Source organism: Phycodurus eques, chromosome 12 (assembly GCF_024500275.1).
Source record: "Phycodurus eques isolate BA_2022a chromosome 12, UOR_Pequ_1.1, whole genome shotgun sequence".
Lineage (NCBI taxonomy): Eukaryota > Metazoa > Chordata > Actinopteri > Syngnathiformes > Syngnathidae > Phycodurus > Phycodurus eques.
Window position 1 is genome coordinate 16544090 of NC_084536.1, and position 27975 is coordinate 16572064.

The following is a 27975-nucleotide window of genomic DNA, read 5'->3' on the forward strand; positions in this document are numbered from 1 at the left end:
AAGTGTTCCTGAGCCCATGTGGTGATATCCTTTACACATTGATGTCGATTTTTGATGCAGTGCCGCCTGAGGGATCGAAGGTCAAGGGCATTCAATGTTGGTTTTCAGCCTTGCCGCTTACATACAGTGATTTCTCCAGATTCTCTCAACCTTTTGATGATATTATGGACCGTAGATGATGAAATCCTTAAATTCCTTGCAATTGTACATTGAGGAAAATTATCCTTGAACTGTTCGACTATTTTCTCACGCACTTGTTCACAAAGAGATTAACCTCGCCCCATCTTTGCTTGTGAATGACTGAGCAATTCAGGGAAGCTCCTTTTATACCCAATCATGGCACCCACCTGTTCCCAATTAGCCTGTTCACCTGTGGGATGTTCCAAACAGGTGTTTGATGAGCATTCCTCAACTTTCTCAGTCTTTTTTGCCACCTGTCCCAGCTTTTTTGAAATGTGTTGCAGCCATAAAATTCTAAGTTCATGATTATTTGCTAAAAACAATAAGGTTTATCAGTTTGAACATGAAATATCTTGTCTTTGTAGTGTATTCAGTTAAATATAGGTCGAACATGATTTGCAAATCATTGTATTCTGTTTTTATTTTTGTTTAACACAACATCCCAACCGCATTGGAATTGGGGTTGGATTTATTCTACGATGCCCACAGTGACATCATGCGACGGTACTGCCGATGAAAACTAGCCTTTCAGCTAGTTTTTAATGCATTTAAATGTATTAAAATGTTCATTAATGTACGCTGTCCCTTTTCAAACTAAGGAATTTGAATTTAGGGTCGTGGTTGAGTTGGAGCCTATTTCAGCTGACTTTGGGTGAGAAGTGGGGTACACTCTGGACTGGATGCCATCCAGTCACAGGGCACATACAGTACGTACAGCATAGACAAACAACCATCACACTCACATTCACACCAATGGAAAAGTGTGAGTCTTCAATGACAATGCATGTGTTTGAAATGTGGGAGCAAGCTGGACTACCTCACTGTCTTCCAGACTGACATAATCAATAACCAAACAATGCAACGCAATCAACATAATTCTTAAAAGTCATGAAACACACTCAGTGATGCACTTAAATCTTCAAAGCATAGACGTTACTAGACTAGACAGTGGTTCTGAAAGTTTTTACCCCATGTACCACCTAAAAAACACTTCTGCTCTCCTAGTACTGCCATCACGACCAACATTAAAATACATTAGCATAGTAGGCATAAGTGTTCATCAAAAGCGAGAAAGAGGTTTTATTCCTGAAGAGTATATTTAAATACAACTGAATTGTACTTTGGTAGTGATTCTTCAGAGGTAGCCCGCATACCACGACTTGTACCACAAGTTCGGAATCACTGGACTAGGCCTAACATCAGACACATTTGGTACCAACAGTATATAGTAAATATTTGATCTTCCCCCACCCCTGACAGACCTTCTGAGCGCTCAGGGGACGATGTGGACACCATCCTGGCCCATCTGCAAAATCTGAAACGTTTTAAAAGCTTCCACCCCACTTTGCTCTATCAGATCTGCCTCTGTTGCTTCTATGAAAGCTTGGAGAGAGGCATCACATGTATGTTCACACTGGCAAACAAGCATATTTACACCTGTTCATAGTGCATCAAACAGGATCAAAAAGATGTTTCCTTTATACCTGTTTACCAAATTATGCAATTTTTCTTCTTCTCCAGTGTATCGCCAGGGAGACATTGGCACCAACTGGTACGCTGTCCTCTCTGGTTCACTGGATGTCAAAGTGTCAGAGACATCAAAATATCAGGTATAGTTGATGTGGTTTCCTACGGGCTCCCTATAATGGTATGCAAAAGAGTTGCTAAATTATTACAAAAAAAAGGACAATATTTAAAACAATGACAAACAGAATGAAGATTGTACCTTTGCGTACATGCTGTTTAAACAAACAAAAAAAAAATATATATATATGTATATCCAGTACATTTATCACTTTTCATATACAATAACCTTTTATATCAAGTATTTTTTCAGTACTTTTCAATTGTATTTAACGGTGTAGTACAATTCATTTGCAAATTGTGTTTGTACTTGGGTTACATCAGTTTGTTCCATGAGAATTTATTTGAAACACCTCTGTGTGACACATTGCAGTTTTGCACCACAGCCAATTCACATATAGCATTTTGTGTATCTCAAATACAGGATGCCGTTACCATATGCACACTAAGGACTGGCACAGCATTTGGGGAGTCGATCCTGGATGACACCCCCCGACACGCGACCATCGTCACAAGGGAGTTCAGTGAACTCTTGCGTATAGGACAGATGGAGTTCAAGTCTCTGTGGGAGGTGAGAAGCTCAGTTTGCTGTCGCGTCTTCCTCTTCTCGTGGGGGGGGGTGGGGGGTGTTCATCTGTGGTTGTCCTGCAGGAGCCATGCCTCTTAATCACTCACCTAGCACACACTCACTGTAAATATTTTTCTCACTAGTCACATCTGCGCACACATACATATCCTGCTCCTCTAGTAGACTTTTCCTGACATTTTTCGTGTCTCCTACCAGAAGCCTGCAAGTTGTGTGCTAACACTGACTGCTCATTTTAACTGTTCGTAACTCCCCTCACCGTGTCTAAGGTCCCAGTTCCAGCTGAAGAATAGCAGCCCCAAAGCATAATGTTGCTTTCTTGTAGGTATGGTGTTCTTTAGTGATGAGTAGTGTTGTGTTTGCGCCAAACATACCTTTTGGAATTATGGCTAAAAAAAAATCAACCTTGTTGCTGTTTTTTTTTAAAATAATTTAAAAAAGGTTTTGACCCTAACAAAAAAGAAATGATTATTTCAAAAAATCGTGGGATTTGAACAGGGTGTGTAGAATTTGTATAGCCACTGTACTGGGGGAACACTGTACTTTTCTTTTTTTAGGGCACATTATATCGATTGGAATAGATTTTGGTCCTTAATGACTTCGCATTTGTAGTTCCTATGGATTACTATTTAATGTTGACACACAGCATATACCACAAATGTTTTATTTTTGGACCCACTGAGTTTTCCAAGTGATACAATATATATTTTTTTGTAGATTTGAAATGATGAAAGTGTGAGCAAAGCATCCTTGTTCAAGCCAAAAGTGTGGGTGGTTTATAAAGCAGTTTGTTGACGCCATAATTCAGCCCTTTTACTGTTGTTAACGTTCAAGATTGAGGCTCTGACCACTAGGTGGAAGTAGTGAGCTTTTAGAGAAACAAATCACTTTTGTGTGTCAGATGTTTGTGTGCATAATTCTCAACCAAAACTAGACAGTTAATTCTTCTCTCACAAAACGGGTAGCATGTCATAGGTGAGTGTATACTTTAAATAGTGTGAAGTGTCTGTTGATTCTCTTAGTTGGTTCTTCTGTTCTGAGTAGGTTTCCTGAGTGAGACAGCCCATTTCCTCTGGGACCGAAGGGCATTGGAGCTGTTAAATTAAAGGCTGTGTGTATTTGTGTATGTGATGTGTTGATGAGTCTCGCGTGGAAATAAAGGGCTTCACATCACCTCTGCCACCAGCCAAGCAAGGTTTGTTTCACATGAACATACTTTATACCTGATCATTGTTTTCACATGCTGAGATCTGAGCATGCTAAGATGAAGCTTGGCAAATATTGAGGAACTGCTTTATTTAGAAGTTGTTGCCATGCTTACAATTTAGGCAAGCAATATTCTGTATGCCAGGCTTGACGTCATGCTTATTTTTGTTTGAAACAGAAGTCATTTGAGCCAACAATATTCGCTTTTTTAATTTTTTTTTTTATCTGTTTGCCCTTAACTTCCACAATGAGTCTTGGCCAAAAACCATGACAACCATTTACAGCTTTAGTTTGATTTCGTCTTGTTAGATTTCACACGACTGAAGCGTTACCAACTGGAACTCTGCATAATTTACTTGTTTACAGATCATCATTTGGCTCAGTGTGGGGAGGTTTTTCTGAATAATTCTCTGGCACTTGGTCTTATTAACTCTTTCCAGTCTCACCACAAAAACTAAGAAGTTCTTTTTGTGCCTGATGCTATCAAACTTGAGATGATGCCCACCAGTTCTGATGAAGAACTCCCTCCCAACCCACTCCCTAGGGTGGTTTGCTGGCAGTTATAGCCATTTCATTTACAGATGCCTTAAAGTGTGGCATTATTTTGGTGAACAGAGATATGATAAAAATAAACTAAAAGTAATCAGTAATACTTTTCACACTGCAGTGTAATCCCTTGTATAGCTTCACATTGTCCCACTCTAATTATTACCAGCCACAGCATTAGATACACACGCAAAATCAGTTCTCGGGCATTAAATAGATTGCAAGTGAACTGTTCTGGTTGTCTTAGAAGATGTTTCGCCTTTCATCCGAGCATACGTCTTCAGTTCATGCAACAAAGCTTAGTTAGGACGGACTAGCCTGAAATTTGAAGTTACGATCAAGCTTCAGATACACTGCCTCACGAGTCAAACGATTCTTTAAAAAATTGAGCAATTGAGGTACTGTAATGCCCTCCGCTATCTCGTTTGCATGGATTTCTACTATGCAAAAAAAAGAAATGTTTATATTATTGCTTGAAACCCTCCGATTAAATCACCCTCAATTCATAGTTAATTTTCATAATTCCCATGGAAAGTTTCCAATTTGGAATATTTCCAATATTCCCTAGTGTAACTTCTCATGGAAATGTACCAGAAGTTTCCACCCCATTGCAAACCTAACTGTATTTTTATTATTGTAGGTGTAGTTTGCAGTGGTGTAGCACTGTATTGCATCATGCTGTGAGCTGTTTCCAAAGTTTTGGTTACTTTAATTAGTTACATTTTGGAAATAGCGCTCCAATGTAGTGCAGTTCTACAACACTGCACACTGCAACCACAATAATGATTTTTTATTTATTTTTTATTTTTTTTATAAACAATACCCCTCTGACAGCATTACCTTTTGTAAAGGCTGGTTTGTTTTGTGGAACTCTTGTATTGGATCTCATTAAATTGTCAGAAATAGAATATTTGTGGTCGACTCTATGCCAGAGAAACCACTGCATTGCACTCAAACCTGTGCATTTTTTGTGTACAGCTTTGCAGGTTACAATTGTAAATGCACATTTGCAAAAGCTTATTTTGTTTTCCTGACTCATGCATATTGGACGCATGTTAAGTGCTACTGAACAATTTTAATGTTTGGATTTGTTGCGTTGATGACTGCTTTTACCGCAGTGACAAAGGTTTTTATGCACTTTGGCTTGTGACAGAAGTGCGACTCTTGTCCACTGTGACTGGGCGTGATTGGTCACGTGACCTTTTATCCAACAGAACAAATAGAAGCTGAGCAGTGCGTGCATCAGTTTGCTTCCGACTTTGCTGCTTGCTGCTAAAGTGATTACAACAGGAAAGCCTGGCTTGTAAAGAAGCACGTAGCTGGGCGTAGGAAAATTTGATATTTTTCTTTAAATGTCACGGAATACTCGGCATTACGCATGATTTCAGTGTGTCAGCACATCTTACAGCTGTATACGTTGCTCGTGTGTTTATGCTTCGGGCGTGACTGAGAGAGTGGGTGGAGGATATTGTGTTATATGTCACTGCCATTGGTCCATATATAAGCAGCCAGAAGGGAAAGCTGATGAACAGGAAATGGCAGGGACACAGTGTGCCCTCTCATATCTAAGGATTGAGTGGCTGGTGGGTTTAGGGGTGTAAGAAGTTTGTCACATCCCAGGCCACAGTCCCTCGGAGTGGATGCGGAAAGAACGTGAAGATTATATCTGCATTATTTCCTTATCTCTACGCACTGAGTTGTTACATCATCAAACGACCAAAACTAAGGAAATGACCATCATTACCTTCAAATAATACAAATAGATCAGAAAAAGATCATTTGTACCACACCCACAACAAGACAAACACTTTTAGAGTTGTCTGAAAGTCTGCCACATGAAAAGAATAAATAAATTGAGGCTTGCATTTTGAGAATTTGGGCTGTGTGCTGAGTTGAACCAGTACACAATCTTTGCCATGCTGATGTTCACCATTCTAAAGCAGCCTTGACTTAAAATTGTGCCTGTTCAATCGAAGCCTTGATCCATCAAAATCAGGATCAAATCCAAAATGAAAAGTGATTGTCTGTCTTGTAGTTTTACTGATGCTGGGGCTGCACTGGCAAGTAGGGAGTCTTGCTTTTGAAACCCCCCCCCCAAAAAAACAGAATTGGAACCCCCTTAAAAGGTTCCCATTTGCCTATAGATACTATTGGACGGTGGCAAAGCACCACATGAAACTCCAACATAGTTCCTTGGCACTAAGATGCCACAAGATGGCACCAAAGCACTATATGAAGCCCGTCAACTCACTTAACATAGTTTCTTGGCACCAAGATGACACCAGATGGCACCAAATCAGTACAGTGGTACTTAGAGATACGTCTGTCTTGACTTACAATTTGACTGAGATGTGACCCATCACTTGGCCGATTCTTTCTTTCTTTCTTTCTTTCTTTCTTTTTGTCTTGAGATATGAGCAAAATTTGATATGCTAGTGCGCTCTAGACCCTCACTGTTAGATTGCGGCAGCAAATCCGGCCACCATCAATTCACACTGATTTCCTTGCAGTGCAAGGACAATATCAGTTTCGCAAATACCAACCACCAATAAGACAAACAGAAGAAGAAAAAGATGGGAGGACAATACATTAGTTAGAGTCATGTTTCGTACTCACATTGTCTGTGTTTGTAGGTTAAATGGCGACCAACTGTTATTACTGTGTCTTTAGTATAATACTGTTGGATGTGATTTTTCTTGGCTGGAAAACAATTGTATTTCCCTTGTTTTTAGTAGGGAAAGATGATATGAGGTACACGTGTTTTGAGATACGAGCGTGGTCACGGAACTAATTAAACGTGTATCTCAAGACACCACTGTAAAAAAACAGTTTTACAGTGAATAATGGCCGATAGGTTCCAAAACAAAAAATTGCAAGTGTTGAGCGAAAATGTGCTGTATACACAGCAATTCGTCCTTAGTTCCCCTAGAGGGTTGCGGTAGCTGTCATCCACGGTCATATTGGTAGGTTTTTGTTCCTGGTCAGCACCTTTTTGGATGGAATTTCTTAACAGCAGTTAGCAGTTTGCAAGACCTTTACTGATGTTGAATCAAATAAAATCACTTTATTCATAAAGCACTTTTCATACAATGACATGCAACTCAAAGTGCTTTACATAGTTCAAATCAATCTCCCCTTCCCACTCATTCACTCAGACACATACAGACGCAGGTAAAAATGAAAATGATAATAATTTAATAATGTAATGACCTACGGCTGACCTATGTAGAAGGAATTTGAACACATCATGTCCATGACAACATAATGTGCAATGCCAATTCTCAAACATCCTTGGAAAAACAAGGATCCGTTCTATTTTGAATCATATTTTAACCAAGGTGAGGGAGAAGAGAGCAAGCGAGGGAGAGAGAGAGAGAGAGAGCGAGAGATAGGGAGAGGGATGGGGAGAATGTGTTAAGTCATCACCTAGCAACCGCTGCTCAGAAGGAGTCTACTCGGCTGTTCTCTGAGAATGACAGAGCGAGCTCACTTTGCTCTCTGAGCAACAGAGGTGCCTGATCCTGTTGGACCATGTTGGATGTCACCTATAATCCATAACTACTGTGTCTTGGATTAAGAGGGCGTGTAGGACTTTCCAGTCAATAACAGCACAAAGATAGGTACAGGCAGGTGAGCAACTTTTTTTAATTACTCAAGACTTTTTAAAGTGTAAAAAATTATATTTATACGTGTGTGAATCTTTTGTTTCTAGATTCCCATGGCATGACATTGCCTCAGTGTCTATGTTGAGCATTTTAGCAAAGCGGGAAACTGGGGGTTCCATTCACAGTATTCAGTTCTTCAATCTGAGCCTGTGGATGGGACAAATTTGCACTATGTGAGTTATGCCGTCCGCCCTGGTAGATTATTCCAAATCTAATAGTGCAGCCATGCACGGTGGTGCTCACACTGCAACAATGTGTTCAAACATGAAGACATTGGGGCAGCCTTAAATAAACAGAACAATGCATTGACTTTGCAGCGTAAAGTATGTATCTGCATCAGTTGGACATTCCAAGTTTTACTTAAGGGACTTATTGGGGTAAAATTGATTTAGACACTGTTCATAGATTACAGTCAAGTCATTGTGTTTGAGCAAAAAAACAAGTAAACAGCTGACTTTATTTTGGTGAATATGTTCAAAATATGTTTTTCTCAGAAGAGATTGAAGTGTGGTATGGATGCCTAGGCACAATATACTGTATTTGTATCTATTTTTCTATTTCGAAAACACATTGTCTAAAAAAAACCCTGTAAATAACTGTAAAAATATGAACATACACCACCAGAAAACCGTGTTTACATATATCATATTTGTATGAATAAATGCTGTTTTGTGTGATAAACCAACATACTCTGTTAGAAACACTTTCAGTATGATGCAGTACACACCATATATAAAAAAAAACAAAAAAAAAAACAACATTGTTAAGTCAACATCTCTCAGACAGTATCAATCAAAGCTGCCGATACGAGTGTCATGTATTTAATCATAATTGTAATGGAAAGCTATGCTGTGTGTTGTGACATGCCAGTAATTTGTTTGTGCCATAAAGCGGGTAAGTTTTCTTTTTATTACTGCAGACAAACGGCGACTTTCTGTCAATCAGTAATGTCGTCAAGTGGCAGGTGACATATTGGCAAGCTAATTGGCTGCACAATACAGGGGTGTTTTATGGTGTGCATTGTCATAAATAAATCAAGAAAACATGACAGGCAGTTCTCTATATCTTCATAAACGCACATTTTCTGGAAGGATCATTTTGTCTTTCATTTTGGCACATTTCACAGCAATATGATTTAAGCATAGTCTCTGGTCTTCTGTATTCTTTATATTGCTGGTCTGTCTGGTATACTCGGTCAGGGCTCGGTGCTATGACCAGTCTCAGGGGCAGGTGCATATCAGCCTATGGACTCATGCTAGTGATTTAAAGAAGTGGCTCCGCATTGTGTTTCGCTGTGCTAGCTAGCTATTGCCTTGGTAATTGCCAAGCAGTGGGGAAAGCAGGGAGGATTATGACTGGTAGAGTGGGAATCTCAATTATAAGACAAATGTGACTATAATTTTAAGATGATTGACTGGTGCACATTAATTCTCAGTAAAGCAAATGTCAAATGAATCTAAAATGTTCCTCAGTTGAGTCCAGGCCACATAATCTTAACTTGGCTCCAACTAGGTCCCAAAGTACTACACATGCCTGATTTTCTTTAATTACAAATAATGAGATAATAAAGAAATGTAAAAAAAAAAATAAAAAAAAAAAAAAAAAATTGATTGGTTCTTCCTCACTAATGATCTGGTAATTACTTTTTCAAATTGACTCCTGCAAACAAACTACAACATAAACAGAACCTACTTTATGCACGGAATAATAGCTGCTTTCAATGAATTTCTGAATTAATTACACTTGGCACATTCAAAAGAGTAACTATGCAACATTAATGTACAGATATCAGAGAATGGCACCCTTCAGTTGACCTGGATGCTGTCAAAGTAGGTCTTCATGGATGTTAATGCACTGGATGACGCAGATGTTATTATTAAGAATGGGAGATGAGTGCTTTTTGCGCAACTGACAAATGGCTGTAATCCTCCTTCAAACTAACAAACCCCCAAGGTGGAAAGATTTGAACTCTCAGGGAGGGCGGCTGTATTGGATCAGTGGGTTGAGTTCATTTGTTCATGCGTTGTTCAGTTTTAGTGCACCTCCCTAATCTTAAATCCCTTAATTGTCAGCAAAGACAAACTGGCTTGTCGAAGTGACTGTGCCGTCTTCATTTCCGTTCTATGTGCAATTATTGATTACATTTTAATAATTAAATATATACTGTGATTGCATATGGAACCTTTAACAGCAGATATTTAGTTTATCATCCAATGCCTTCAACCTTATAGGTTGAATGAAATGCTTAATTTGTATATTATAATTATTAATTATTATTAATACTTTTTTATTAATACTGTATGCAGCTTTGGCGGCACGGTGGACGACTGGTTAGCACATCTACCTCACAGTTCTGAGGACCGGGGGTTCAATCCCCGGCCCCGCCTGTGTGGAGTTTGCATGTTCTCCCTGTGGCTGCGTGGGTTTTCTCCGGGCACTCCGGTTTCCTCCCACATCCCAAAAACATGCGTGGTAGGTTGATTGAAGACTCTAAATTGCCCATAGGTGTGAATGATTGTTTGTTTATATGTGCCCTGCGATCGGCTGGCGAACAGTTCAGGGTGTACCCTGCCTCTCGCCCAATGATAGCTGGGATAGGCATGCCCGCAACCCTTAGCGAGGATAAGCGGTACAGAAAATGGATGGACTGATGTATGTATGCAGCCACAACACGTGATTTATGGCTTGTCCAATCAATGAGAGGCATTCAATCATTTTAAATGATGTAAAATCTTATTTCTTTGCCTGCCTTTTACATCAATTTAATCACTAAACCAAGTTTAACAATTACTTCATAATTCATTCTGGTTAATTTTAAGCTGAATTAGTCATGTTGTTTGTATCTCAGGCAGAATACTGACTCTTAAGTTGAAATTTTCATTTGCAGCTCATTTTTATGGCTCATTAACTGTTGTTGGACTCACTGAGGTCGTGCACGGGTTCAACACGATGCTCATTGCATAACATCTGTGATGACTGCAGGGAACAATGATGTGTAAGACTCAGTGCATTTGTACCGTCATGCTCTGATGACTCTCCGCATCGCGAATACCATTAAAGGGCTACGCGCTCACTGAGAGGCCTAATCTAACGATTGCGTAACAAGATGAAAGGAGGACTTGAAAGTGAGTTTCCATAGTGGACCTTTCTCAGGAGATAGGTGGACGTTAAGGATTAACATTGAATTGATGTTTAGGGTTGGAAATGTTACAACGTATATACTTTGTAATATTGTCGCTGCTGGGTGGAAACATCCTATGTCTAAATATAATATGGTCAATTTTATATTTCTTCACAAATTGATATTAATGGTCAGTCCCCATGTACAAATTATTACACAACCTAAAGTGTCGAAAGTAGCTCAGCTCAACTTTCTCAGACAATTCAACTGGGAATTCTGAGAAGTGTCCTATAAATCCACCTCTTCTTGACTCCGCCGGGGGTATTACGTCGCCTTGAAATTAACAAAAATGAATGAAAATAGGTTGGATACATTTGAATAGGCCTGTTTTGTTAAAAATCGATTGCCATAATACTTTTTAGCTGAAGGAAGCCTGTGAGCCGTGAAGCTACAGTCACTTTGCGTGCAGATTAATTCTTTTCTATTACATTGTCGAGTCGTCTTACTGTCTTTTCATCTTATTATTGATACACTTTTGACTCGTTGACCTTTGAAATAGAGTTTGGTAAGATGACATAACCACAGTCATTGGGTGTTACGTTTTAAAGCCTTTTCTCTTGTTGGGAGGCACGGCGTGATCGCAGACGTTAATGGGCATGGCCGGTGGTGGCGACGTGTGCCATGAGAGATCATCAGAGGTGCAGTGGGAAATAATCCAAGTTCACATCTGAAAATTATGCTGCATCGCAGGCCTTGCGGGTTGGGGTGGGGCGTCTGGCTCTCCTGGGGGTGGAGGGGAGGTGGGGTTGCAGTGCGTGTGGGGCGGTGGGTGGGTTAGAGGGGTTGGCTGGGGGGGGGTGGCATTGGGTCCCTGCGGCCCCCACTGGGTGGCCGGTTGTCGGGGCGCCTCGGTGGGGCCAGCGGGCCGCCCTGGGTCCCTCGGTGTGGGACGTGTCCCGCTCTCGGGTGGACCCCTGGGCCTGATCCCGCCTCTCGATTGATTGGGTGGGGTCTTCAGCCGCCACGGTGCGGCCGGAGCAATTACAGGACACTTCTGTCAGTCTTTGTGCATTAAATCGCTTGTGTATCCCCTGACTTATACTCTCATCCTGTAGACTTTTATAATTCACATAATTAATGCCACCACAATTCAGTTGTACAGCCGGGTTCACGACCCTTGTCCTACATGCTTCTTTTCCTGTCCTTGTCCTGTCCTTCCCTCACAGGGTGTAGCACTACGGCCCCATGCAACACTCATATTTAATGTTTCATTGTTGTCAATAATGTAATGATTTACTTCTCTCATCCTGTTTACAATTAGTGCTTTGTCTTTTGTCTTTGTCTCTCTCTCCCTTCTAAAAACGTTTTTCTGTTCGACTGATCAAGTCTGATTCTCAATAAACCTCAATTATAATACCACAGCGGAAGCTTAAAAACTCCACTTTGACACAGTAAAACTGTTCCGGCATAAAAGGGATACAGATTTTCCGTTCGGCTTGACCTAACAGCCGAACAGGACAAAAAAAAAAAAGGAAAATTATGATTCATGATTCATACACTACAATTAATGTAGATTTTTATTTCATCTGTCTATTCCAGCAACATGCAGTAACAGACAGAACAATTAAATGCTCTTTAATTAGGTGACATAAGATAGATAATTAGCTTAAATTTGTGGTGTTGTGTGTTGTGGTGTGAGAGTTTTCTAATATAAAATATGTGCCTTGGATCAATAAAGTTTGGAAAAATTCTGGTCTAAAGGGCAACACACACTATCTACCTATGATTTTTTTATTTTTTTATTTTTTTTGGGGGTGACAACATTGCTTTTGTGGGTTTTCTTTTTTTTTCTTGCTTTTGGTCTTCTCCAAAAATGGGCAGGTATTTTATGTTTTAGATAAGTCATGGGACTTTTATTTTGCAATCATTTTTTTGACACACATTAGCATGAGTTTGAATGCGGTTGTCCCAGCACACATTAAAAGTCATTCATTGCCAGCCTTCCCAGTTAACATGGATATTTGACTTCTAAAGCCGTCAATACCAGTGAAAGTGTATTTAAGATTTAGTAGCCAATAACATTCACAACAATGACTGGTTGGATTGTGCAATTTTAGATCACATCTGATGTTGTAAAAATGTCTTTCTAATGAATAGTTTTTTCTATCATCAACATCATGCACACAAACGTTTTAATGTATTTGTACTTTTGAAAGAGGAACTGGAAATTAAGATGATGAAGGCCAGATTGCTAAAACGGTCATACCCGTAAATGGAACAAATGCGGTACTATGAGGACTATTATGCTATACAATTAGTAGAGAAAGAAAAGCATAAAACGTGATATTTGTCTTAAATTATTGTATAGTACTTTAAAGAAAAAAAGTTGCTTCTACCAAGATATTACACAGCTGTGACCTTGAGCGGCCACAATTTCAAGTGAGACAGTCCATTTTTGTCATGATTGAATCAACTGTTTGACTGCTTAGTTTTGCTGTTTTGATGTATTTATTTTTATAGAAGTATCATCAGTGCATGGCCGGAGTCCTCGTTCCCCCCTATGGTGTGACGGAGGCTGGTGCTGACAGTGAGTAACGGCATTGTTGTTGTCTCTCTTCTCATCACTTTATTCATCACTTTGTCACGGTATTTGTTGAACCTCACGCTGAGGTTTAGTTCATCTGATCTCCTTGAAACGTTGAAATAAATTTTTTAATATCTCGAAGATCTCCAAAACAGGAATTGGCCTTTAACTATGACAGCATTGTGATATTTCGCACACGCAATAACAATAAAAAACTGTGCATAACCAGACCACCTGTCTGCCAGATCTCCTCTATCTACAGTCGGCTACTGGCATTCTGATAAAAGTTGATTCTTTTCTTAAAGCTTTCCTGGTGTAAGTTAACTTAATATTGACTGAGCTTTGCTCAAACAAAGCTCTTGTAGTTGCTTTGTGGTCATGTTCAATAAAAGTAATGAATAGCTGTTATTTCCCCAGGCACATTTTGCATTTTTAGTTTTCTTGCAATATTAAGCTCTCAATGTGGAAATACTTTGTTCATGAGTTAGATTTAGTTTCTAAATGCGTTGTTTATTTTAAAGCCAGCTAACACTGTTACAATAGAATAGAAAGACAGAAAAAAATAAAAATACAGGCACATGTTGATTTGTGTTTTTATTTTGGATAACCTTTGCATCCGATATTTGGAAGAAAGTGTTTTCTTTTCCATGACCCATAAAAAGAGCAAATATTTGCAACATGTTGTCTTTGACTTCATGAAGAACCAAAGTTATTAGGCTAATATTAAAATGTTGTAATTTAGTATACGTTAATATTATGTCACGTTGCGTGTCCCTGTAGGAACCCCACTTTCTACGCTGCACAGTAGAGTACTTCACAGTATGCACTATGCATGAATACATTAAGAAATCCTACAAGAGTCACGCAGTTGGAGGCTGCTGCTCGCTCCTGCACTTCAAGTTCTGTACAATTTTTCTTGTATGTGTGTAAATTAAATATGTTTTCATCTAGAAGCACAGTCGCTGAACTTTTACACAACTTTGAGGATGCCATCATTGATCAATTGACTTGAGTCACACATTCAGTAATACTCAAGCCTTTGCTCATATTCTGTCTAATAATATATTCTTAGCAGTAATTTTGTTGGCTCAAGCAGCGAAAATGCGAGTGAAGCTCCACAAAAGGTTTGGAATTGCCTACAGGTATAGATGCCACAAGATGGTGGCAAAGCACTACTTTCGTCTAAATTAAATCCCTCGATAGCTGGGATAGGCTCCAGCGCTCCCGCGACCCTTGTGACGATAAGCGGCTCAGAAAATGGATGGATAGATTCACGTTGACATAATTCCTTGGCATCAAGATGCCACCAAAATCCATCAGCTATTAAACCAATAACGCACGATAAGTTAAAAAAAGATCAATGAATAGGTGAATTTGCGAATGCTGACCCGAGAACAATAAAATGACTTGACTTCGTTTATTATTGGCTCCATATGTTCACGTTTTGTTAATTTAACACTAAAATATTTTGTTGTTTGTGTTGGAATATCAAAATGCACCCTGTTGAACATTTGAATTAACATCAAAATACTTCATAAAGTCAAGCCTCAAATTGGGATGTTATTTCATGATTGATATATGTATATTCTACCTCCATTTTCTAAACGTATCTATTGCTCTTCCATACAGGAATGGCGGAGAAAGAGAACCTAAGTAACAACTTGTTTGTGTCTCCCTACGAACATCAAAATAAGGTAATTTCTCCTTTCTCTCTTTTGCTACGGAGCATAGTTAGAAGGTAGTGCTTATCTGCTCGGCTTTCATAACTCATCACCTGACAAAACAACATCCTTTACAGTTACAAACATCTCCACCAGAAATAGAAATGTGCCTAGACTGTGGTGTTTGTTTAAAGTTGGTTTAAATATAAACATGATTGCTGTCAAGTCCTGCATCCTGTCCCACCTTTCTGTTGTTCTCCTTTCCTGGCTGCCTGACATAGCATTACGCTCCAGCTGATTGATAGTCTTGCAAATAAAATAGTTCTAGACTACTATGGCGACATGATTATTGAGAAAGAGGAAACTGAAATATTTAGCTGTCACATATAGTCTTAGAGTTACTTCAGTTTATAAACTTATAAACGAAGTAAAGTCGAATAAACGAGGAACCACAAGCTTCTCTGGTTACAAAATTGCATATGAATAAGCAATGACCATCCTTGCACATTAATGCATAGGTATCAGTGCTCACTGAAGCATGCAGAATGGACATGAAATATCAAAGCCCAGAGGCAAAACACATGCCTGATGAAAAATTTACAAAAAAACGGCATCCTCATTGTGGAGAAACACGGGTAATACAGCGAGCCGTATTATAATCGACATATTTTAGTGACAGTTGTTAATTTGCTTAACTGTATTTTGCAGAAGTCATTAATTGACAGCCCAGCGAATGCCCATAGTATACGCATCTCCCAGGTACGAAACCAAACCACCTGATGGGGTGATCCATGACTACTGAATGAAACATACGGTACTGGACTTGTTTCAAACTATGATTTTACACTTTTGAGTTCAGGTGCCGTCTGAAAAGGTCTTGCACGCAGGGAAGATTCTCCGGAACGCCATCCTCTCCAGAGCGCCTCATATGATCCGAGATAGAAAATATCATCTGAAAACATACAGGTGAATTGAACACATTATTTGAGCATGAACCTGACAGTATCTGTGTTTCTAGTAGTTAGCACTTCTGCCCTCACAACTCTCTGAGGTTCTTGGTTTGAATCTCTGCTGCGGTCCTTTACTTGCGGCCAAAAATCTGCGAGACGAGGGCTGAATGGTGGCAGTAAACTCAACTCATTTCATAACAAACAGACAGTGAATAAGAAAGTGAAAAAGAGGCTTCAAGCTGTTTAATATCACTCCCAGTTGAAGATTACTGTCACGCTGAACATAAAACAAAGAGAATTACACTTTGTGTATTTAAAACAACCTCATAGCTTAGCGTTAGTAAAGTCCGTTTCGCTTGATGCTTAGAAACAATGCAAAACTTGATTGAAAGGCTAACGAATAGTGTCTGTGCTGCAGCGTTATAATAAGTAACAGTTATTTGAACGCAAACGGTGGAGCAACACACGTAGACAGATATTTCAAAACCCAAATGCATATACTCGTTTTACTTTCCGAAAAATGACAAATATTACTGAATCAGTTGTGTTACTGTTCTTTGTGTGTGTCTGTCTGTATTACTACCCCCTGGTGGCCAAGTTGCGCACGTCAGAAGGAACAGCGCTTTGTCCATTGAATTTAAGCAAAAAATGTTGCAAAAACTGTTTTTTTTTTTTTACATTATCTTTAATTGTTATGACTGTATATTTGTATGAAGTACAATATTATAGAGTACTATTTTCCTTCATTTTTGTTGGATTTTTTGTGGGGGGGGGATGCTGGGAATGGCATTTCCATTCATTTCAATGGGAAAAGATGATTTGAGATGACTGTTTTGAGTCACGAACTTGGTGAGTGAATTAAAACTCATACATCAATGTACCACTCTATACAATAAAATGACTGTAAAAACGGTGACTTGCGAAAAATTTATATAGCCAGGGTACGACCGATGAACTGTGATATCGTGGGGAGACGCTGCACTTGACATGGTGGTTTGTAGTTAGGTTATTACAGTTCCTTGCAAGGTCTCACATAGCCTTGGTGTGTTTTACCAGGCAATGTTGCGTGGGAACGGAGATGGTCGACTGGCAGATGCAGCACAGTTCCTTTGTGCACTCTCGCCTTCAAGCTGTGGCCATGTGGCAGGTGCTTCTGGAGGAAGGTGTTCTCTGCCATGGTGAGACTCTGTGTGATGCCCGAATCGAACCGCGTCGTCCTCTTAGCACAGTATATTAAGTGTCTCATCATTGTATTTTCATTAAATGTGACCCAGTGGACCAAGAGCCGAACTTCCAGGACAAGTACTTTTTCTACCGCTTCCTGGACGACGAAGTGGAGGAGCCCTCTTTACCCGGCGAGGAGGAGAGGTTGGAGAGGCAAGAGGATCTGCAGGACACTTTGCTGCTCCTCTCGCAGATGGGGCCCGATGCCTACATGAGGATGATTCTCAGAAAACGGTTAGGCTCCCAGGAAATTCATTTGAGTTCATCTGTGTGACGTAATAATAATAATAATAATTATTATTATTATTAATTATTATTATTATTATCCTGTGAGTCACTGTTGGTGAAGTGGTACATTCGCCTGACTTTGGTGCAGGCAGCGTGGGTTCAGTTCCCACTCAGTGACCGTGTGAATGTGAGTCTGAATGGTTGTCTGTCTCTGTATGTGCCCTGCGACTGACTGGCGACAAGTTCAGGGGGTAGTCTGCTTTTCGCCCCAAGTAAGATGAGATAGACTCCAGCGCCCCGTGACCCCGAAATGGACAAGCGGTATAGAGAATGGATGGATGGATGGATGGATAATCTTGTGACATATTCTCTATTCACAGTCCATCTGAGAGAACAGAAGATGATTTAGAAATAATTTATGAGGAACTGCTCCACATCAAGGCTTTAGCGCACCTTTCCACCACTGTGAGTAGACTTCTTCTCCAGTATTAACACTCTACTTTTCATTGTGCAATAAAATGAATTACCGCAGCAGCAGCATTAGAAACAACTACTCAATGTAATGAGGTCCAATACGAGAACTGTACCGCTAATCCTGACTTTACAAAGATAATCATGCTTCAGTTCAATTGTGGCTGTTTTCACGTGCAGTAAAATAAATAAATCAATAAAAATCAAAATCAGAAGACCCAAAAACTAATTATTACAATTACTGCTCAGTGTGATGTAGAGCAGTTTTATACAACTGCAAATGTAAAAAAAAAAAAAAAAAAGAAATGTTACAGACAGTATACAGAGGACCCCCTCATACTTGTGGTTTGGCACCCACGGATTCAGCTAGTTGCATATTTTCTTTCAATTTGCTAAATGTTTTTTTTTTTTTTTTTTTTCAAATTTTATTTTATTTTGTTTTTCTTTTTTGGTGGGGAGCCAGTGCTTATTGGCAGTTCATCCCCACTTATTCAAGAATATTTGGAGTTAAAAAAAGAATTTATATATATATTTTTTTGTATATATAGAACTCAAAGAATTGTAGAACTCAAAGAATAAGTATAATTCAAAAATAAACAATAAAGAATAAAAACAAAATGAAACTTAATTTGACAGTTGCGAAATGAAACTTAATTTTTCAGTTGCAGGATTGTGCAAAAACTAAAATTTTAAAGAATGTCACTCACTTTTTTCACAGTGCTATATCCATGCCACCAAGTAAATACTAAGTAAATATTCATATTTCTCCTACCCATACAGGTCAAGAGAGAACTGATGGGGGTGCTCATATTTGAGTCTCATGCCAAAGCAGGAACAGTGTGTAAGTAATATGATAGAATGAATGGTACTGTTCACTACTAGTTCTAAATAGCTGACCTAGATAAATAATTCCTGAAATTCCTTTCTCCCCCCCCCCCCACCTCCATCAATCTCTCAGTGTTTAGCCAAGGTGAAGAGGGTACATCATGGTACATTATCTTAAAGGGCTCAGTGAACGTGGTCATCTATGGAAAAGTCAGTTTTGGAGAAAATCATCAGTGCTGTTCTGTTGTTGCTGTTGGCTGACTGATGGCTTTATCTTGCCCTGCAGGGTGTTGTCTGCACACTGCATGAAGGAGATGACTTTGGGAAGCTAGCTCTTGTCAATGATGCCCCCCGTGCTGCCTCCATTGTCCTGAAAGAGGACAACTGTCACTTCCTGAGAGTGGACAAGGAGGACTTCAACAGGATTTTGAGAGTTTGTTTCTTTTGGACACACTCCACTAGCTCCTCCCGCACTCCCTTGTACTGATAAGCATTAGTGCCCTCTGTTGGCAAAAACATTGTTCATGTAAATTGACCTTTTGTCAACAGTGATTTCCCTTTACTCAGGATTATAAGAGTACAAACTATTTTATGTATTTTATTTGTATGTATTTTATGCAGTACCTAACTACACGCCATTAGTAGCGAGCAGTAGTGTCAATATCTGAATGTTTGATTCCCAGCGTAACAACTTTTTTTTCAGTTAAGAATACTGTACAAGTACATAGTGCAGTAATACAAACTAATGTATTTATACAAGTGCATAACTTGTGCTTTTTCTTCGCAGGACGTGGAGGCCAACACGGTGCGCCTTAAGGAGCACGGTCAGGACGTCCTGGTTTTAGAGAAGAGTCTCAGTAGTAGTCGATCCTCCAGCCATGGAGCCGCAGCCTCGCATTACAAGTAAATATGAACCTTTTACTCATTATTATTTGTCAATATAAGGAGAGCATTTCAGGGTACTCTAACTATTCCATATTGCTGCTACTTTTTTACATTTAAAATATCCCTGACTCATCCGCTACTTGAATGTATAAAATAATTCCACTGCGCCATACTATTTGCACTGCATGATTTAGTCTGTTTGTAGTATAGTTTTTATAGTGATTATTTATTTTTCGATTCTATTTTAAAGCTTGATAATAGAAACTTGGAATTGGACCCCAATTTTGTTGTATCTGCAACATACATGGCAACAAAGACATTCTATTCTATTCTATTCTATTCTAGAATGGTGCTTTACATGATACATGATATACAGTAATTCTCTGAAATGCAACACAACAGAACTTCCAGATTAAAAGCAGTTTTGAGCTGGTTGCCAGTGTTCTGCATACAAAGAAACTTGTAGGAGCAGACAAACCATTACAAATCCAATACATCCAGATTGGGAAACAGATAAAGCTTATTAAAAATATATGTGTTTCCCAAATATAACCTGCTGTCACACTAAAGACTGGATATGATTACGTTCTTACTATGACACAACAGTTTGAAGATTTTTAGTTCAAGATTGTGACCAAATGTGACAACGAATGTGTACCGACTTGACCTCAGCTCACTCGACCTTTTCATATCAGACCAATGAAAATTAATAGGGTCTTGTTTTGACAATCCTCTATTTGTGACATGAACTGAAACCATTGGAATCTGAAACCTTGCATGCCCTGCTTCTAATAAAAGTGTGCAAACTAGGTATTTGTCAGACACAGAGCAATCAGTCATCATCACTGTGGTCATTAAACTATTTGGAGCGTGTTTTTTTTTTTATTTATTATTATTATTTTTTTGTAGTGTGTGAAGATAAAAGCAAAATAGCACAATACTCAAAGCCCAGAGTAATTCTGTGCGCGATGCCAAAATGAAGCGTTCAAGTGACTTGCTCAGGGTCACCCTTTAATCAACTCCTCTCCACAAATTCAAGAGTGTAGAGGACATAACCCAGCACAGGCAAACCCCTCTTATGTTGTTATGATCGATTAATGACCATAACCGAAGCTGTTGGTGTTGTCTTCTACATCAGCTGAACGTCTTGTGCCACTTACCCCAAGCACTATTTCATCTCCAACAGTTCAAGATGTGTGTGATTGTCACCTGGCTGAAGCAGATGCTTGTTCAAAGTAAAACAAATCAGTGGCAAAGCCAATAGCATAAAATCTATTATGCATTTAAAGCTGCTGTTTGATTACCTTTTTCATGTGTTGCTCCAGGTACAAGGTAATGTCGGGGACTCCAGAGAAAATATTGGAGCACCTACTTGAGATGATGCGAATGGATTCTCAATTTTCAGAGTCAGGTAAAGTCTGTCCAATGGTGTGTTAGTACAACCCCAATGCCAATGAAGTTGGGATGTTGTGTTAAACATAAATAAAAACAGAAGCAATGATTTGCAAGTCATGTTCAACCTATATTTAATTGAATACACTACAAAGACAAAATATTTAATGTTCAAACTGATAAACTTTATTGCTTTTAGCAAATCATCATTAACATAGAATTTTATGGCTACAAAACGTTCTAAAAAAGCTGGGACAGGTGGGAAAAAAGACTGAGAAAGTTGAGGAATGCTCATCAAACACCTGTTTGGAACATCCCACAGGTGAACAGACTAATTGGGAACAGGTGGGTGCCATGATTGGGTATAAAAGGAGTTTCCCTGAATTGCTCACTCATTCACAAGCAAAGATGGGGCGAGGTTCACCTCTTTGTGAACAAGTGCGTGAGAAAATAATCATACAGTTTAAGGACAATGTTCCTCAACGTACAATTACAAGGAATTTAGGGATTTCATCATCTACGGTCCATAATATCGTCAAAAGGTTGAGAGACTGCAGAAATCACTGCATGTAAGCGGCAAGGCCGAAAACCAACATTAAAAAAATATATATATTTTAAAGTTAAGTAAGGCTGTTTCACATGCAAAAAGGAAAAAGGGTGCACTTGCTCACCGTGGAAGTTGACAGAAAGCAAAGCAAGTAGGAATATGTGAAAAAAAGGTGGGTCTAGAATGCTAACTTCAGTCCCACCTGCTCAAGCTGGTGGGTCACTGCCCATAGGTCAAAATCAACCCTCATTATGTCGGTAAAGTATGTTTTTTTCTTACTGCATGTATCATTTTGGCTTGTTTGTAGGAATTTGTTATTGGCCACACGTCATTATTTCTCTTAAACCTGTATTTGATCTGCTCTTTTTTTCATATTTATTTACGACAGATGCAGCCTTAGATGATTTTGTGCTCATGCACTGTGTTTTCATGCCCAACATTCAACTTTGTCCAGTCTTGATGGCTCAATATCCTTTCCGCACTCCTGGAGTGTGTTTAAGATAGATCATCTTCTAGATCCCCAACTTCTCTGCTGAGCTTATCCTTGACCGCCGCCCACCTACCATGCCCAGGCCTCACAGGGCTCTGAACAGGAGAAGCTGGACTATACACTCAACAATAAGCGCCGTGTGATCCGCCTGGTCATACAGTGGACCGCCTTGCATGGAGATCATCTGCAAGAGGAAGATATCTCTGTGGTCTTCCTGGAGGTCAGCTAAGGGTCCATCTAAGCAATGCTATTTCATTTTAATATGCCGGAATACAGTGGTTAAAAGGTCTACACACCCCTGTTCAAATATAAAACCGAAGAAAAAATCATTTCAAAACCTTTTCCACTATTAATGTGACCTATACCCTGTCCAACTCAATTGAATTTTTCGTATCTTTTCAAGAAGGAACTAAAAATAAGTATAATATGGTCGAACAAGTGTGCACACCCTTTTATAAATGGGATGTGGCTTTTCTGTCCATGACCTATGCTTTGAATATTGTTGACAGAAAAGTTACATTTTTGTGTTGGGTTAACTTAATGCATTCAGAATTTATGTATAGAATTAGTGAAAGACACCATATATAAAACAATTGTATGCCTTCAAGAGTAAACATAAATAAATAAACTGTGAGATGACATTGGCTGAGGCTCTGCATTTGATTTATGTTTTTTTTTTTACATTTATATTTGTTTATTATCAAATAGGTCCCACAAATCAATTTACCTTTCTTTTTTTTAACTATACAATTATTGCAGTGGACTGCTTTTATTCACTTTTGCTTGATCACTGTTCACTTTTTGTCGTCATATGCATTGATGTTTGTCTTTTGCAGGACTTTCTTGTGGCTGTATCTAATGACTCTAAAGCACTTCCACCACTCAGTGAGCAACTACCAGAGCTGGAAAAAATTGTAAAGTACAAGTATGTTTTATCATCATAAAACATACCTTTCATTTTATGGTTGTAGGACTTTATCAAAAGTGTCTAATCAAAGCAAATTTGGATTCCGTTGATTTCTTACACCTTCTCCCCCCCCCCCACACACACATTTCAGCACAGATGATGCCAGAACCTCACACAGAAAGGTACATCTCCAAAGTCTTTATTCTGATTCTGATCATACTTTACTGATATGCTCTATTTTGCTTTAATTTGTTTAACATTCACAGCACAAAGTCCTACTGGAGCAGTTCAATAGGGGAGATGACAAACTGCAAAAGTGTCTGCCTGTTAAGAGCAACGATGAAAGTGAGTCTCCACACAGGCATGATTCTGTTCACAGTGCAAGGTCTGGTCCATGGATCCACTAGTCATTTTAAATGAATAAAATAGGAGAAATATCAGACAGTCTCTGAAGTCACAAATGTAGTATAGGGATTGAAATAATTAGTCGACGAGTCGAATTTACTACTTCACATCGATATTTAAAGATTGAAGTCGACGAACCTAAATGGCCAATCGCGTATTTTTGGCATCTCGTCTGAGGAGTTTCGACTCGCCCATCTGCTGCCATCGCCGGACTATAATGCTCTGACGAGCAGCAAACTGTCCGGCCAACAAGGCGACAGTCTTCATACATCTGCCTGAGAGTAGCGGTTAACCTCGCTAGCTTTGGCTATTCCGATTGCCGCTAGTCTTAAAATATTCATAATAGTGGGACCACAGGAGGAACGATGGAGCATACATGGAACAATGCGACTGTAGTGTACTGTACTGTGCTTCATCTTGTTTTGCAAAATTTAGACATATATAAACAGTATTTGCACATTCTGAATGTCTTTAACAATAGTACACGTATGTAGCGTATCTTATAAGTACACACTCCATTCTCTGATTTAATTTACAATAGTGAGAATGTAATATAAAATCTTATGCATCTCAATCGCAAATGGCTGCATTGATTTAATAAGAAATCAAAATGCAATTTGCTTCTGCCCTTGACTGTGTTTACTCTTTTGTCCTCAGTTCTTTTCAAAGTCTTTTGTTATGACCACACCTACATCACAATCCGCGCTCCAGTTTCTGCCTCGGTCAGAGAGGTCCTGGATGCTGTGGCTGACAAGATGGGCTCAGTAGAAGATCTTCTACTTGTCGGTCTCAACTCAGCAGGAGGTGAGAATATTCAGCATATACATATAATGTATGTGTGTGTGTGTATATGTACACATTAAAAAAACATGTCACTGTTTCTAATGTGTTGTGTTTTTTTGAGCAGATAAAGTCGTGTTCAAACCCACTGATGTGTCCGTGTTCTCCACTCTCACCGTCAATGGACGTCTCTTTGCCTGCTATAAGGATCAGCTGGATTCTTTGGTGTGTTTTCAAATGATTCCGCTCTGTTTTGTTGTTATTCGATTTTGACATCACACTGAAAAGATTCTTTTAATTTTTAAATTTAGACCCCCGTACCTGAGCAGGAGGGTCCATCTGCAGGCTCATTGGCGAGTTTTGAGTGGATGAGCACCAAGGGTGTTGCTTACCATTTGACACTATATGACTGGGAGCTTTTCAACTGTGTTCATGAGGTTTGTTGAGAGAGAAAATTATTTAACACTTCTCTTAAATCTGTGTAAAGAACTGAATGAATCCCTTTAGCTTTTGCTGGGGAAGCTAATGAATTGATGAATGTGTTCCACTGCCTACATGGCAATTCACCTATTTGCTGATTTTTAACCTATGCTCCATTACTCACAGAAATAAAATCACAGATTATCTGTTTTGGTGCTCTTTCTGAAATACCCTAAAATGCTACAAGATGGTGCCAAAGCCTTGTCTAGCAGAAAGGTAGTACTTTGGTATCATTTTGTGGCATCTTGATGCCAAGGAACTACACTGAAGTGGACGAGCATCTATAAGACAGGCCAAAGCCCTGTTTTATAGCAAGAAAGTCATTTGTACTTGTCTTTTGTGTCATGACAGCTTGAACTGATCTACCACATCTTTGGGAGGGAAAATGTCAAGAAAAGCACTGTGAACCTGGACCTGTTCCTGAAGAGGTTCAATGAAATTCAGTTTTGGGTGATCACAGAGGTCTGCCTGTGCCCCCAGCTCAGCAAGAGGGTGCAGCTTCTCAAAAAATTCATAAAGATCGCATCCCAGTAAGAACATTCACTTCCAGGTCTCTCACTTATTGAATTGTGTTTGTTTACCTTTTTTTCTTGTGTGCCAAAAGCTGCAAGGAGCACAGGAACTTGAATGCTTTCTTCGCTATTGTCATGGGGCTGAGTAATCCAGCGGTGAGCAGACTGAATCAGACCTGGGAGGTTGGTACTTGTCGGCTTGTCTCACTCTTTTCGTGTCATCGCTCATATCCTAATGACGCAGTGACCACAATCTCCCTTCTGTGTTCCCAGAAACTTCCCAGCAAATTCAAGAAGTTATATGGAGAATTTGAAAACCTGATGGTAAAGTGAGGGAGTCCAGTCATTTCCTCTAGCTAGCTAAGGGGAAATGTAATTGTCACAGCAGTAATAGTCAGACATGTACACTTGCATTAGTAATATAGAAACAACCAAGAAAATAAAAACAAAATACAATAGAATAGAATTTTAGAAATCTAATTGTCGTCCAAATAAGAAAAAAAGAAGAAGTTTAAGATGTTGTATGTTGGTATGTGTTAAATAGAGTATTTGTTTTCTAATTAGTAAAAAGCAGGAAGTATGTTTTTGATAGTGATAGACAGTAATGATGAATTATAATACAGTACAATGTTGCACCTCGATTTATGTATGAGCTGCCCCAACGTTGCTTGGTGCCGTCGGCTGATTTTATTTATTTTTTGCCTTGACTTGCAAGCAATGACTTGAGTTACGACTCAAACATACTTCAGACCCTCCACCTATCCAGTGAATTGAAACAATTGGCGCAATTAAGGTGGACCCTCTTAGTGGAACCTTGTTTCACTAACAAATCAGTATACAAATACTGCTTGGGTTCCTGACATCCACCCGAAATGCTCACTTATGCTTTCTTTCACACAGTGTTGTCATCTGCTTATTTATTTATTTATTTATTTATTTATTTATTTGCTGTAAATTAGTATGGCTCCTAAGAATAGAAAACTGCAAGTGATTGTGCTATGAAGAAGTTTTAAGTTTTTGGAAAGTAACCTCCGATGATGAAAGACATGGCCTGCCTGCTTAAGACATTGACATACATTAAAAGAAATTACGCATAAATGTTCAAATCATAGTCACTTTCTAAAGTCACATCTGAACAATAAGTGAAATCTGAGAGATATGAATATTGATAACGCTGTTTAACAGTGTTTAGTTTGTATGTTAATATGCATTATATAGATTGTGCAGATGTTGTTATGGATCCGTTTTAACACAGCGACTCTTTGGACAGGACCCATCCAGGAACCATCGAGTGTACCGACTGATGGTTGCCAAACTAGCACCTCCCATCATCCCTTTCATGCCGCTGCTGATCAAAGGTCAGCACGTGTTGTTGTCACAGCAGTTCAACTTGTTTGGACTCGAACTCTGCTTTTTCCTCTTCCTCTAGATATGACATTCACTCAAGAGGGCAACAAGACGTTTATTGAAAATTTGGTCAATTTTGAGAAAATGGTAAGGTTTTAGCTGATTATTTTCAATGTAATTTTTGTTGATTATAGTTATTAATTTGTACATTTCTTCACCTAGCGGATGATAGCAAATACAGTGAAGATCGTGAGATATTGTAGGAGCCAGACGTTCAGTAAGTCATACAGCTAAATTTGTACAATTTAATAAGAATCCTGCATTAGAGCTGTATCAGAATTATTACCTTTACAAAAATAATGACAAATCCATGATTGTGGACAAGCATAATGTCCTGTGTCTCACTGGCCATGCTTCAATCTACTGTATATACGTAATCTCAAAGTCGTTCAAATAAACAAAGTTCAAATAGACAGCGGCCAAGTGTTTTGTTTATTTAATTATGCCATGACTGTATGTTTATACAAGAGGAAGTACAATATTATAGAGTGCTATTTTGATGATTAAAAACACATTACAAAAAATATTTTTGGTGGGAGGCTGGAACGGATTAATTGCTTTTCTTTCCATTAATTTCAGTTGTTTTGAGGTATGAGGGTGGTCATGGGACAAATTAAACTCATCTCAAGCAACCACTGTATATTATTATACATGGCTTTGACCTGAGCACAAAAATTTCTTATTAGCTTGTGTAGATGTACCGTATTATTTCTGCAATGTGTATATCAGTGGACAAGAACATTTACTTTTCTTTTTTTATTGCCACGTTTCATTCTTTTCACTGTTTTCCCTACAGGTCCAGTGTCACCACTGGTTAAGAAGAAACATCCTGATGTTTGGCACTATGTGCGTCACTTGAGTGTGATCGACAACCAAAGAACGCTGACCCAGCTCTCTCATGAGCTAGAACCTCGCAGATCTTGATACCAATGAGTAAAAGCCGCCTAACGTGCAGCATCACTACTCGTACTGCTTTAACTCCAACACAGACAATAACTTGGAGGACATGATTACAGTTAATGTGGTGCTGTTTCCAAAAATTGAGGTTTTTATTGCTGTAACTTTGCACCACAGCAACAGGTAAAATTGTTCATAGAAACGATGAATTCAGGAAAGCAGGTAAACATTTCTCTGGGACCTTATATTGTTATGTCATATTTCAGGTATAAACAGTATATGACGTGTTAAATGTCTCAGTAGTCTTGATATGATCTTTTTGTATCAAACATTATTTATAAATATTTGTGAGATTGTTTTGTGCTGTAAATTATACATAAATATTTTTGTCATTAGCATGCAGAGGAATTTGTTTGACTCGTTTTTTTCTGGAAGCCGCCTA

The 27975-nt window shown here is 39.0% G+C and overlaps 1 protein-coding gene across 4 annotated transcripts; it reads left to right on the forward strand.

Annotated features, from left to right (window-relative positions):
- Nucleotides 1–3327: 3327 nt before the first annotated feature.
- On the forward strand, nt 3328–27927 carry rapgef4a (Rap guanine nucleotide exchange factor 4a). Of its 4 annotated transcripts, XM_061691787.1 has the most exons (29): nt 7535–7732; nt 7815–7940; nt 13409–13475; nt 15102–15166; nt 15842–15892; nt 15993–16099; nt 17140–17261; nt 17358–17541; nt 17916–18000; nt 18787–18847; nt 18965–19041; nt 19118–19264; nt 19619–19734; nt 21042–21127; nt 22044–22122; nt 22215–22365; nt 22982–23070; nt 23204–23234; nt 23319–23397; nt 24115–24261; nt 24365–24462; nt 24549–24674; nt 25069–25247; nt 25322–25412; nt 25503–25553; nt 26500–26587; nt 26659–26723; nt 26799–26853; nt 27433–27927. In XM_061691787.1, exons 3-29 carry the CDS (start codon nt 13424–13426, stop codon nt 27558–27560), a joined length of 2610 nt encoding a protein of 869 aa, XP_061547771.1. In that variant the 5' UTR covers nt 7535–7732; nt 7815–7940; nt 13409–13423; the 3' UTR covers nt 27561–27927. The 4 variants fall into 4 exon arrangements, with proteins under 4 accessions (XP_061547769.1, XP_061547771.1, XP_061547770.1 ...); XM_061691785.1 differs by lacking the exons at nt 7535–7732; nt 7815–7940 and adding an exon at nt 3328–3545; XM_061691786.1 differs by lacking the exon at nt 7815–7940.
- Nucleotides 27928–27975: the final 48 nt, after the last annotated feature.

Excerpts from the sequence above, each read along its gene's own strand:
- rapgef4a (XM_061691789.1), top strand. The coding sequence starts at position 13,424 with ATGGCCGGAGTCCTCGTTCCCCCCTATGGTGTGACGGAGGCTGGTGCT. Across the intron at positions 21,131-22,019 it reads TCAATTTTCAGAGTCAGGTA|TTTTTTCATATTTATTTACG; the intron begins AAGTCTGTCCAA and ends TTGATCTGCTCT. Across the intron at positions 26,588-26,658 it reads CATGCCGCTGCTGATCAAAG|ATATGACATTCACTCAAGAG; the intron begins GTCAGCACGTGT and ends CTCTTCCTCTAG.